The sequence below is a fragment of the Poecilia formosa genome, unplaced genomic scaffold (genome assembly GCF_000485575.1).
Source record: "Poecilia formosa unplaced genomic scaffold, Poecilia_formosa-5.1.2 Scaffold480, whole genome shotgun sequence".
NCBI lineage: Eukaryota > Metazoa > Chordata > Actinopteri > Cyprinodontiformes > Poeciliidae > Poecilia > Poecilia formosa.
In genome coordinates this window covers 369,509-381,861 of record NW_006800419.1, presented here as the reverse complement: position 1 = coordinate 381,861, position 12,353 = coordinate 369,509, and the positions used below count along the sequence as shown (strand labels likewise).

Below are 12,353 nucleotides of genomic sequence, written 5' to 3'. Positions count from 1 at the left end.
GCTTCTGTTGGTTTCTGTTATCTTCTGTTAGCTTCTGTTGGTTTCTGTTAGCTTCTGTTAGCTTCAATTAGCTTCTGTTAGCTTCTGTTGGTTTCTGTTATCTTCTGTTAGCTTCTGTTGGTTTCTGTTATCTTCTGTTAGCTTCTGTTGGTTTCTGTTAGCTTCTGTTAGCTTCAATTAGCTTCTGTTATCTTCTGTTGGTTTCTGTTATCTTCTGTTGGTTTCTGTTAGGTTCTGTGGGCCCAGAGAGCTGAAAATGTCCCGGAATGGAAAACTAAATCTGGCTTCTTCATGATCTGATCTGAGTGTTATTGTTCCTGAATGTTTCTCTCAGATCTCAGAGAACATGTGCACAGAGACTTCAGAGATTTCATATCGATACTCAGAAGTGTTTGGCTGCTACAGTAAATCTGTTTTCCTCTCTGCAGTGACTCATTCAGCTGAACTTTAAATAAACCGACAGGCTGCAGCTCGTATAACAATGTCAGAGAATTGCAGAGCATTATAGGACTGTTAAACTCCAACCAGCTTCATATTTACGGCTCTTATTGTCAGACTTTCTTGCCAGAATGGAACAAAATCTGTTCAGTCAGCGAACGTGGAAAAGTCATGCTCATTTTCCACTTTTTACTGGCTTGGAGTGAAAGCAGAATGAAATGTCCTTCAGTAAATTATAACGGGGTCGTGTTAGAGCTCAGGACGGATTTGGCAGACGGACGGGAACCAAAAAAGCTTCGTGTTTGTGATGGGAACGAGAATGGCGCGCTGAGGGAGTTTCTGTCCCCGCCAGGTGTCCACCATGCTGACGAAGAAGAAATGAGGCTCATGGCGTCCACGCCGTACAGCCGCCGCGTGTTCAGTGTGGCGAACTTCGAGCAGATCCAGTCCGTGCAGAAGGATCTGATCAGCCAGATGTGCTCCAGCGTGGAGGATCAGCTCGGCTCGCTGGTCAGCGGAGAAGAAGGTGAGGCCGCCATGCCCTGCCCTGCTCTACCCCGCCCCACTCTGCCCCGCCCCACTCTGCCCCACCCCGCCCCGCTCTACCCCACCCCGCCCCGCTCTGCCCCACCCCGCCCCGCTCTGCCCCACCCCGCCCCGCTCTGCCCCACCCCGCCCCGCTCTGCCCCACCCCGCCCCGCTCTACCCCACCCCCGCTCTGCTCCGCCCCGCTCTACCCCACCCTGCTCTGCCCCTCCCAAACGTCTTTGTTTTCCTCTCTGCTGCAGGAAAACCAAAGTTTCTTTGTTTCCTGACATGTTTGCCCAGTCGCCTGATTCCCTGTAATTTACAGATTACCAGATTTCTGAGTCTAATCAGCCATAATAAAGCAGCTGAAAGGGAAAACATTGATTTCCGGGTTGCCATGGTTACCGCCCTGTCGGTGGCTTCAGGTTCTCCCAGTCTGCAGTAAATCACATCACCGTTTACAGAAGCATCCTAAACATAAATACCTACTGCTAATCAGAAGCTTTTAGCGCACTGCCGCTAATCTGCTAATAGCAGTGCTAGTTTTTCATTTAGTCCATTAGCATATTTGCTATCATTTAGCACATTTATCGTCCCCTAAATTAATTTTACAGTGCTAAATTACTTTGCTGTATTATAATCTTTTAGTTGAATAAAGTTACACGTCTGTGTTTTTTCTGACCCATCAGTTTCTGAAGCTTTGCCATGTTGGCTCAATACTTTAGCATTAGCTTCTGCTAAATACCATGCTAGTTTAGTTCTTTAGTGTTAGCTTCTGAAAAATAGTTTAGCATGTTAGTGTTAACTTCCAGTAAACACCATGTTGGTTTAGCTGGTTAGCGTTAGCAGAACTGTTTTTTATTAAACTCGGAGATAGCAGCGAAAAAGTATTTACAGCCTTAAAAGTTATTCTAGTTTTGCTTATTTTTACCACTTTCATGTTTCAGATCATCAGTCAGCTTCAATAATAATATAAAGTTAATAGAGTTTATTTTAGTTTATAATTGAGTTTAGTTTATTTTTAGTTTGGTTTTTCTGTTTTTTACTGCAGTTTTCACTCTTCAGACGAGAAGAAACAAAATAAAAACCAGCTGTTTTGTGTTTGCAGTCGTGGATCCGGCCTCTAACCTCCGAGTCCTCGAGGTGGCCTCCAAGTCCATGCGGGTGAGCTGGGACGCCTCCGGCGGAGACGTTTCAGGCTACCGGGTCCAGATAATCCCCATGATGGCCGGCAGCAAGCAGCAGGATCTGTACCTGGCCTCGTCTCAGACCTCCGTGGTGGTCAGAGACCTTTCTCCTGACACCGCGTACCAAGTCAACGTTTTCGCCATGAAGGACCTGATGTCCAGTGAGCCTGTGACGGTCATGCAGAAGACAGAACCTGTTAAAGTCTCCCTGGGTGCGTCCATGAAAATGTTTGACTCTTTTAAAGCTGAAGGAATGTTTTGTTGTTTGAGTTAAAGCAGCACTTTGTGTTTGTGGTTTCCATCCAGAGTGCTCTCTTGGGGTGGATGTGCAGGCCGACGTTGTGCTCCTGGTTGACGGATCCTACAGCATCGGTGTGACAAACTTTGCCAAAGTGAGAGCTTTCCTTGAAGTTCTGGTGAACACCTTTGACATCGGCCCAAACAAAGTCCAGATCGCCTTGGTGCAGTACAGCAGGGACCCATACACCGAGTTCTACCTGAACACTCACCAAGACGTCAACGCCGTGGTCAAGGCGGTGAGGACTTTCCCGTATCGCGGCGGCTCTACCAACACCGGCAGGGCCATGACCTACGTCAGGGAGAAGATCTTCCAGACCAGCAGGGGGGCACGTGCCAACGTCCCCCGCGTCACCATCCTCATCACCGACGGCAAGTCGTCCGACGCTTTCAAAGATCCAGCCACCAAGCTGAGGAACGCCGACGTGGAGATCTTTGCCGTGGGCGTTAAAGACGCCGTACGAAGTGAGCTGGAGGCTATCGCCAACGCCCCCGCGGAGACGCACGTCTACACGGTGGAGGACTTTGACGCCTTCCAGAGAATATCCAAGGAGCTGACGCAATCCATCTGCCTGAGGATCGAGCAGGAAATCCGCAGCATCTTCCAGAGACGTAAGTCATATTTACACTTTACGCAGATGACGCTGTGGTGTGTTCAGATTTATCGGCAAAAGGTTTGATATCGAAAGAGATTCAAGAAGCAGAGTTAGATCTCCGTTGTAGCTTCATTTATGAAAATCCTGAATAAGTTTATAATTTTCCTAAAGCCACAGAGGCCATTTTAACTCTCATGTCTCTCAGGTGTTGTCCACACTGTCTTTATGAAATTACTGGGATTGGTTTCAGAAAGGTTTTCATCTGCATGAACCAACATAAATACGCTCTTGAATGCTGTTTTAAACCAAACCTACAGGGGGCAGTGTAGCGCCAAACTGCTTTTAAACATCACAATATAAAGTTATTACAACATATGTAGAAATATTAGCGCATTATTTGTCGCAGACTGTAATTTGAAGGACCATAAATCTCCGTTCTCAGTTTTCTCAAATCTGGCCATAGTTTTTATAAATGATCATTTTTAGTGATATAAAACTCTACTATAGAAATGTATCTGTGTATGTTTGGACTAGGCCTCAGTGCTACTGGGCTGACTAGGAAATGGTTGTTTCTGGTTCTGTTAACCTGGCAGATTCTGGCTTAGCATCTCACACAGCTGTGCTGTCGTCACGCAGGATTATGACCTCTGACCTCTGCTGTAGTCTCAGGAATTACACGCCGGTTCCAGAGCCAGACGTCCACCTGAGCCCATGCTGTGGTTGGTGGAAACAGATGTGGAACCGTCACAACATCTGTTCTGGGGTTTAGCAGCGGAGCGTGTAAAGTGAAACATGTCCATGTGTTGCTGCGCGGCGGTTTATTAGCGCCCAGAGGAATGCGGGTCAGAACCGGGGTTCAGGGTCTTCCAGTCAGAGCCAGGCTGTCCCCGTAATCATTTGGTCTCCTGCTCAGTTAATTATCCGTCTGTGTGGAATGATGTCAGAGCACCAGGTGATGTTAGCAGTCTGGAACCTGCTGCACTGGTTGACATTAAACTGGTTCAGCCACGTCAGCGATTAAAGGTCCTTCGTATTTTACCTCCACTGGTGGAAACACAAAGTTTCCTCAGCCTCACTGCCTGCTGTATGTTATGTGATCTGTAGGATCGCGTCTGTTTCTGCTGACATGCTGGTTGAAGAGGCTCCAGGTTTTTTCTGCTGGTTTTAAATCTGGCTGATCATCAGCGAGAAGGCCTGTTTCTGTTTGATTTAATGAAACCAAAGAATGTGAATCCTTACTTCCACATCTGCTGTGTGGAACGAGGAACGTTTCCACACAAAGAACCTTTTCCAAGAACCAAAGTCGTTTTCTGGATCCACCAGAGAAAACGCCTCATTTCCTGTTCAACCAAACGAACATGGAAACGGCGGCGAGGCCGGGAACTTTTACTCTGACTGGAGACGACATCCGCCTGTGCAGAAAACAGTTTTATGATAATGTTCTGAAACATTATGATAAATGTTTCGTTTGGAAACGAGGCGCTGCAACAGGCCGTTATCCAGGAGAGTTTTCTACAGTAGCAGCATAAAGTTTAAATAATACGAGAATAAAGTCGTTCCATTAAAATGAATCTGATGACGCGTACAGATTATGAAACAAGTCACATTTCACAAACTTTATTTCATAATAAAGTTGTATTTCAAATAGAATAAAGTCATAATAGTACAATAATTAAGTTGTAATATTAGGAGAATATAGTTGTTATAACATGAGAATAGTTGTAATAATACAAGAATAAAGTCGTAACAATACGAAACCAAAGTAGCAGCAATGTGTGAATCAAGTTGTTCTTCTATGAAAATAGTAATTAGGTCATAATATTACAAAGTTGTAATAATAAGAGAATTTTGTTGCAATATTAATCATATTAGGGGATGAATTAATATTTTTATGAAACCTGCAGGTTTAATGAACCTAATTTATTCCAGCTGCTCTGTGTTTCTTCTGCCGCAGCCATTGGTTACAGAGGAGGCTTCCTGAGCTCTGATTGGCCGGTGGGCAGCCAATCATAGCCGCTGTGTGTCTGACTGCGGCTGGAAAGGACCGAAATGTTAGTTTGGTTGTAAGGAGGCGAGAAGGTGGAGCTGAGCTTCAGTTTTCTGTGAGTTTAATGTTGGAGACGACAGGAAGGACATTTAGTCCTTGGATCAGCCAGGGAGGCTTTCTGCTCCGTACAGTCCTCTCACTTCGGCCCATGTGAATTTCATAACGAGTATCTGACATAATTCAACTGCCAAAACAATTAATTGGAGTCGTAAACAGCAGAAACCCGAGCAGCCTTCAAAGCTGCGCCCCTCATCTCACGCTGCTTTCATGTTTCCTGTGTCCAGGCCGCGTTTCCCTGGATGTGTAAGACACATGGCACCTTTTGATCTCCGAGTCCAGAGCCAGTCCAGCATGTGGAAACAGTAAAACTGGGTCAAAGTGTTGTTTTTCTGCAGCTGACTCAGTGTCGCCGCCGTCACGTAAATAAAAGCCGACTTTGAAGCAGGTTCTTTGTTCTGCTCAGACGCAGCGCGGCGTTCCTGCAGCTGAGGTGACTCACGCCGCCTCTGATCGCTGATTATATAATCCTTACATAATGAGGGCTGGATGTGAGCGCGGCGGCCATGATGGAGCCGTCGGGCCTCCAGGCTCTGCATCTCCATCAGCTGAGGTCGGCCTCTCTACCTCCTGAACTACCGTTTTCCTTTCAGCGCTCCTGAAAGCTCCCATGATTTGTGTTTGTCTCCCTTCTGGTTCGGAGAAAAACAGCCTCCTAGAACCAGGGAGTTATTGAGAGGCTTTACGTTTTCCAGATGAAGCAGAGGTGATTGATGAGGCCGGGTTCTCCCGTAATGTGTTCACCGTGCCATGATGAATAAAGACCAGAAGGATAAACTGCAGCCTTCATTATCAGATCTGAAAGGATCCAATGAAATAAAATCTGCTTTTTACAAGACCATCAAAGCATTTCTCTGCGATGACTTTCAAAGGAAGACTTTATTTTTGTTTTTTCTTGAATTATTTAATTCTGAACACTAAAAAGTAAACTCACCTATTACTTTTTATTGGATAAAGCATCTGTGGCCCACATGGTGAGGAGAAAACCACTGGCAGACATCCAGCCTGCAGTCAGAAAAAACCCAAAATGGCTGAAACTCAGCGTCTGAGAGATGATGGTGTCTGGTTCAGATGAGTGGAAATCACAGCATGGAAGCTGGAATTATATGATCCTGACCCGAATCAACTCCGCTCTGAATATGCCAGCTAATGGATCTCCACCAGGTGATATATTTAAACAAAGGTTATTAAAAACAAGCCAATTTCTTGGTTTGGTAAACTTTATGTCCAGATTTATGAACAGACATCATCAGTTTGATTTAGTTCAAGTGATTTATCTTCTAAAGCCCAAACGGACTCTGTACCTTTACGTTTCAGAGAATAACTGTCTAATGGAGCACCGGCTACAGAAGCTGGCTACAAATAGCTAACCTGTAATTTCTGAAGGATAATCTGAAAATCACAGGAGGCGACACGGTAATCCTGAAACCACTCAGTTAGAACATGACGTCAAAAATACATGAAACAAAATCTGATGGCTAGAAATGTATCTGGAAGTTAAAGATAAGATGCAGATAAGATAAAGTTCTGGTTTTGTTGGCTGTTTTGTAAAGTTTAAGTTGTTTTGAAGTTTTAGTATCGACTGATTCTGTAATTATGAATTTTGACCCCATTGAGGCCGAAATAACAGGCTGAAGGAAATGCTGTGATTGACACACGGTGGTATCAACATGGTTAACGTTAGCGCTTTAGCTCCCACCAAATACAGTGCTACAGTGACTTAGCATTAGCTTCTGCTACATGCCATACATGCATAATGCTTTAGTGTTAGCTATTGATAAATATGGTGTGGATTTTGACCCTTTGCAACTGAAGCCATGATGGACGTCGGAAGTTATTCAGTTATTAACCGTAACCCTCCGTCTGAACGCGACTCACCAGGTTGGGCTCACAGACGGAGGGATTTATAAAAGTTGGAAAAAGCTGCTTCAAAATCCACCCATACCTCCTTCCTCCTGACGTGTTGATCAAACTACCAGCTTTGCCTCAATTCACACCACGATTCACAATTATTCAGTCAAAAAAATCATGTCAAACAAAAAAAATTAAATTGTGATCAAAACTTTTAGATTTGCAAGAAATATTTAGTTTCAAACAAAAAAACAACAACTTCTCAATCAAAAAAAGAAACTGTGGTCAAAACTTTTTGAATTGTAATAATTATTTTAAAATTAATCAAAAAACAAAGTTAGCTGTTAGCACAGCTAAGTTTTTAAAATTCTGTTTTAGGTCCATGAATGAAACCTGCAAGTTTCTTAAGAACGTTACCTGGTATGATGTCATTTATGATTTGATTTATATAATTTTTAAATGTTGCTTTTGTTCTCAATTTATCACAAAACGATGATAAATAAATGATTTAATCTTGGTAAAAATTCAAATTCAGAAATACTTTATTAATCCCAAAGAGAAATTAAATGTTTTTGTACCTCATTAATTTAGATCCTTCAAATAGTTATTGAAGATGGTGATGGCTGTTGGCAGGAAAGATCTCCTGTAGCAGTCTGCGTTACAGTGACTGAAGAAGCCTCTGACTGGAGATGCTCTGCCTTCCCGAGACATGAAGAGGACGGTCCGCAGTAATCCATAATTTCATAATCAAACAGAATCTGATGAATATATGAAATAATAAATGTTCTGTTAAAACGTCTTCTGGGTCCATGGCCCGGTTCTGTTAGCAGGATGTACTCTCACCATCCGGCCCGGTTCTGTTAGCAGGACGTCTAACTGTGCGCCTCTCTCTCCAGAACTCGTCCAGCCCAGAGGCCTGGCCTTCTCTGACATCGGCTCCAGGAGCTTCAGGACCTCCTGGGAGATCGACGCTGACAACGTGGACTTCTTCATGGTCCAGTTCAAGCCGGAGGAAGACGCAGAGGGACACTACGTGTCCATGTCTGTCCCAGGGGACACCCGCACCGCCGTCCTGCCCCACCTCACCCCTCTGACCCGCTACGAAGTCAGGGTGTCGGCTCAGTACCCCAAAGGGGAGAGCCTAGCGGTTAGCGGCTACGAGACGACCACAGAAGGTACGCACCATTAAACCACAGCGCACACACTGCTTCCGTTTGACCTCTGACCCAGTGACCGGACGGTTTATCATTCAATCTGTGGAAAGTATGTTGTTCAGACAGGGTCACACTTTGACTAGGCCACTCTTCACACCACTCTACAAGCGCTGCCCTCCCCCAGCAGCGCTAGGTTGAAGATGGCCGCCGTCTCTGATTGATTGTAAAGCGACAGTACGGCCATAAGACGGTCGCCAGGCGAAGGAAGCTGATAAAAGCTAACGGCTAATAGCAACGGCTAATAGCATTGACTGCAGCTTCTGACCCGGTTCTGTTCTGGTTCTGTTTGCATGTGGAGTCTGATCAGCAGTGGTGGGGTTGGGATGTGATGCGTTCACCGACTCAGGCTACTTCCGTCACTTTATTATTATCATTTCAGTCGTTTACGTCCAGATTCTTCTTCTGCTGCTGAATTAAGACGCTTGTCTCACGCTGATGATGTCACCGTTGATTAAACATTCAGACTCTTGGAAACAGTTCACGTCATAATTAGATCCACAGAGCGGACCAGATCGGGTTGTTCAGACTGCTGGGACCGGACCGAACCGGACCGAGTCCAACCATCCTGCTGGGAGCGCAGCCTTTCATGTGAGGAATGTAAACGGGTCGGGTTGTTTGATCTGGTTCAGGTCAGGGCGACCGCGTTCGGCCCAACAGAACCAACCGAGCCACTGAAGCTCCGGCTGGAATGTTTCCGGACTCTTTGAAGGTTCTGCTGGGTTTCCAGTAAACTGCCTGACAGTTTTAGAGCAGCGTCGTTTCCTCCTCCTGGCCGGGTCCAGAACTAAAAGCCCAGTGAGTGGTTCCGACCCGCAGCCCGTAAAACCAAACTTTAATCTTTGAAGCTGTAAACGTCCTGATTGGAGATCCTCTGGACGTTCCTGCTGACCTTTGCCCTACGACCCACGGGTGGGGCGGGGCCTCACACATTGCTGACCTCCTGACCCGGCGACGCCACCCAGGAGGCTCCGGGTCGGACTGGACCGCCCTGACAAGCAGCAGACGGAGGCATCGGAGCGGGCCGGTCGCCATGGTAACGAGTGGAGGATCTTCCTCCAGACGTCTGCTGTGCTGCTCCGGTTCTGGTCCCGATTCTGTCCCTGGCTATAGCTGCTTCTGGGATCAAGCAGCTATAAGCCATGCTGTGTAATAATCAGTAAGTGTTAACAGCGCGCTGTAAAAATGACTCACTGGTTGATTTAACTGATTTTTAGCAGCAGTTATTCCAGTAGCAGCTGCTGCTGGAGGCGCTGCTCTCCCAGTTGGCCCAGTATAAAGAGCGTGCTGGTCCGCGGGAGCAGCTGGGAGTTGGGTTTCCGGGTCAGCGGGATGATGAAGGGAAAGTTTCCACTCCGATGCACAGGAAAGATTTTTTTCTGGTTTTCTGTGACTGATGCCAGAAAGCCGGTTTGGATCCGCGCCGCGTTTTGTAAAACATTCGTTTCATGTCAGAGTAACGTCATTAATCTCTACTGTCCTGTTTATGGACAATTTATGAAAATGAAACAGCTGGGAAGTTTCTGAGGCGGGTGTAAATGCAGACATGATGGACATGAAATAATGTCAAGAAGAGGAGAAACACGGTTCTGCCTGCCTTTCTGGTTCTGGGTCGGGTCCAGCAGCCGTAAAGCGGTTCTGCTGTGAAACGTCCGGGCCAGGACGAACCGTGTTCTGGTTCTAGACAACCCGTTTCCCTGTTGCTGCAGGTTATGTACTGTCCCTGAACTCACCAGTTGCTATGGTGATTGGCGCCCTTTTTTTCAAACTTAAAGATTAACTAAATCACAAATGAATTTATTTTGCAGATAAATTGATCTAGATGTGTTGCTAATCACCTTTAAAAAAATCAGATCTGTTGTGTCTGTTTTGATAAAAATTTGCTGGAATCGTCACTTTAGAAAAAAACATCTTTAGATTTATTGCTTTTTTTAAAAAAATTAGCTTTTTAAAATTTTTTTCAAAAGGTCAAATGGATTTGTTCTTTTTAAAAAACTCGTCAGATTTGTTGCTATTTTAAAAGAGCACATGTATATTTGTTGCTCATTTTTTTGTTTAAGTTGCTACATGTTCATTGAGTTAGCAACAGGGCTTCCTTCGCCCTGACCACGCACCTTAGTGTCTCTTGGCTCCACCCACTTTGGTTGGGGGCGGGGCTTTGCTGACACAGGGGATTACTGACCCTTAAAGTTAGTGGTTGCCATGGTGATTCCTACCATTTTTTCTGTTAATTTTTCTCGTGCACGAACTTTGACGGATCCAACAGAGCCTTCAGGTCCAGTTTTTTCAAAACCAGTCAGCTGAAATTTACTGGGAGTGGATGAAAGTGGGCGTGGCTCTGTGCACTCGGGGCTCTGATTGGACAGGAACCTCTGGCAGTGGCTGGGAGGAGAACTGGATTGAAGAGAGTTAAATCCAGAAGGTTCTGAAGATTTAATTGGGTTAGAACCACCATCATTTTCTAAGCTGAACATTCTGGGGGAAAATCAGGAAAAAACCTTAAAGTTAAACTGTAAAATGCATCAGAATGATTAAACTGAATGAGGCTTCTGATGTCTTTTAGAGTGTCGTTTGGAGTAATAACTTATTGTTGACATGCAGAGCTGAAATGGATTTATTATTTCTTGATCTGTGCTTAAATGTCTAATGTTGACATGTGAGACAAACATTCATGTTTAAATCCCTTAATGACTGAGTCAGCGGAGTTTTAAAGGGTGGCCCTGAGACGCTGATCCTTTAAAACGATCAGCTTTTATGGCCTCTGAAGCTCAGCTAATGGTTGAGGTTTACAATAATTGCTCTTATAAACTCTGGCAGAATACCAAATCCTAAATCACGCCAGGCTGAGTCTGCAGAGAGAGCTGCAGTGATGCAGCTATACAGACTCTCAGGCTCAGCCTTCATTAAGGGAAGGTTACCTGTTAAACCACAGGATGAAGCACTGAGCATGCTCAGTAAGTGTTAGCGCTGAGTAGGTGTTAGCGCTGAGTAGGTGTTAGCGCTCAGTAAGTGTTAGCGCTGAGCAGTTGTTAGCGCTCAGTGTTAGCGCTGAACAGGTGTTGGCGCTCAGTAGGTGTTAGCGCTGAGCAGGTGTTAGCGCTCAGTAGGTGTTAGCGCTGAGTAGGTGTTAGCGCTCAGTAGGTGTTAGCGCTCAGTAGGTGTTAGCACTGAGTAGGAGTTTGCGCTGAGTAGGAGTTTGCGCTGAGTATGTGTTAGTGCTCAGTAGGTGTTAGCACTCTGTGGGTATTAGCACTGAGTAGGTGTTAGTGCTCCGTAGGTGTTAGCGCTCAGTAGGTGTTAGCGCTCAGTAGGCGTTAGCGCTCAGTAGGTGTTAGCGCTCAGTAGGTGTTAGCACTCTGTGGGTATTAGCACTGAGTAGGTGTTAGCGCTCAGTAGGTGTTAGCACTGAGTAGGTGTTAGCGCTCAGTAGGTGTTAGCACTCTGTGGATATTAGCACTGAGTAGGTGTTAGCACTGAGCAGGTGTTAGCACTCAGAAGTTGTTAGCACTGAGTAGGTGATACTGGAGCTAATTTCTGGCCCCATTTGGCAAACATTTAGTCAACTTAGCTTCCCCCGAATTAATTTTTTTAAAATTCAAATTAATTCAAAAAGTTTATTAATTCAAAAGTGGTAATTTTTTTGCCTGTTTTGTAAACTTTCAGCTGAATAAAATTCAATATCTGTGTTGAAGTTTTAGATGTTTATATTCTTGCTCTTAGTTTGAAGACGCATTTGAAGGAGCCGTTGTTTCCTCTCCTCATGTTCACTCTTTTTTCCCCAATAAATTTATTTCAAACAAGAAACGTACAGGAATAATATTAAAAAAGAACCAGATACAAATATAAATTCAATATCTGACAGCATTGCAGAACATGTAAATTCTAATATCCAATTGAAAATTTTGTCTTAATATATGAAATAAATGTTCTGCTGACGAGATTTAGGGCGGCCATCTTGGAGCGGTCCACCACTCCACTCAGCGTTATGTGTTTAGCAGCACAATGACGTATCAGCGCATTTAATGATCATAACAGCTTTTTTGTTACTGTAAACCATATTCAAACATCTATCAAAGCAACATTTATAAACAATTGTATTTTTTAAGTATGTTTTTAATACATAGTTCACTGTAAAAAAAGT

At 44.7% G+C, this 12,353-nt stretch overlaps 1 protein-coding gene across 1 annotated transcript in view; it reads left to right on the top strand.

Moving 5' to 3' along the window:
• Window positions 1–12,353, top strand: part of col12a1b (collagen, type XII, alpha 1b) — a 105,837-nt gene that overhangs the window by 17,207 nt on the left and 76,277 nt on the right. Inside the window, exons 8-11 of the mRNA XM_016664328.1 lie at window positions 791–964; window positions 2,075–2,365; window positions 2,460–3,062; window positions 7,898–8,176. Of these exons, the coding sequence (XP_016519814.1) occupies window positions 791–964; window positions 2,075–2,365; window positions 2,460–3,062; window positions 7,898–8,176 (1,347 nt within the window). The remainder of the gene's footprint in view (window positions 1–790; window positions 965–2,074; window positions 2,366–2,459; window positions 3,063–7,897; window positions 8,177–12,353) is intronic.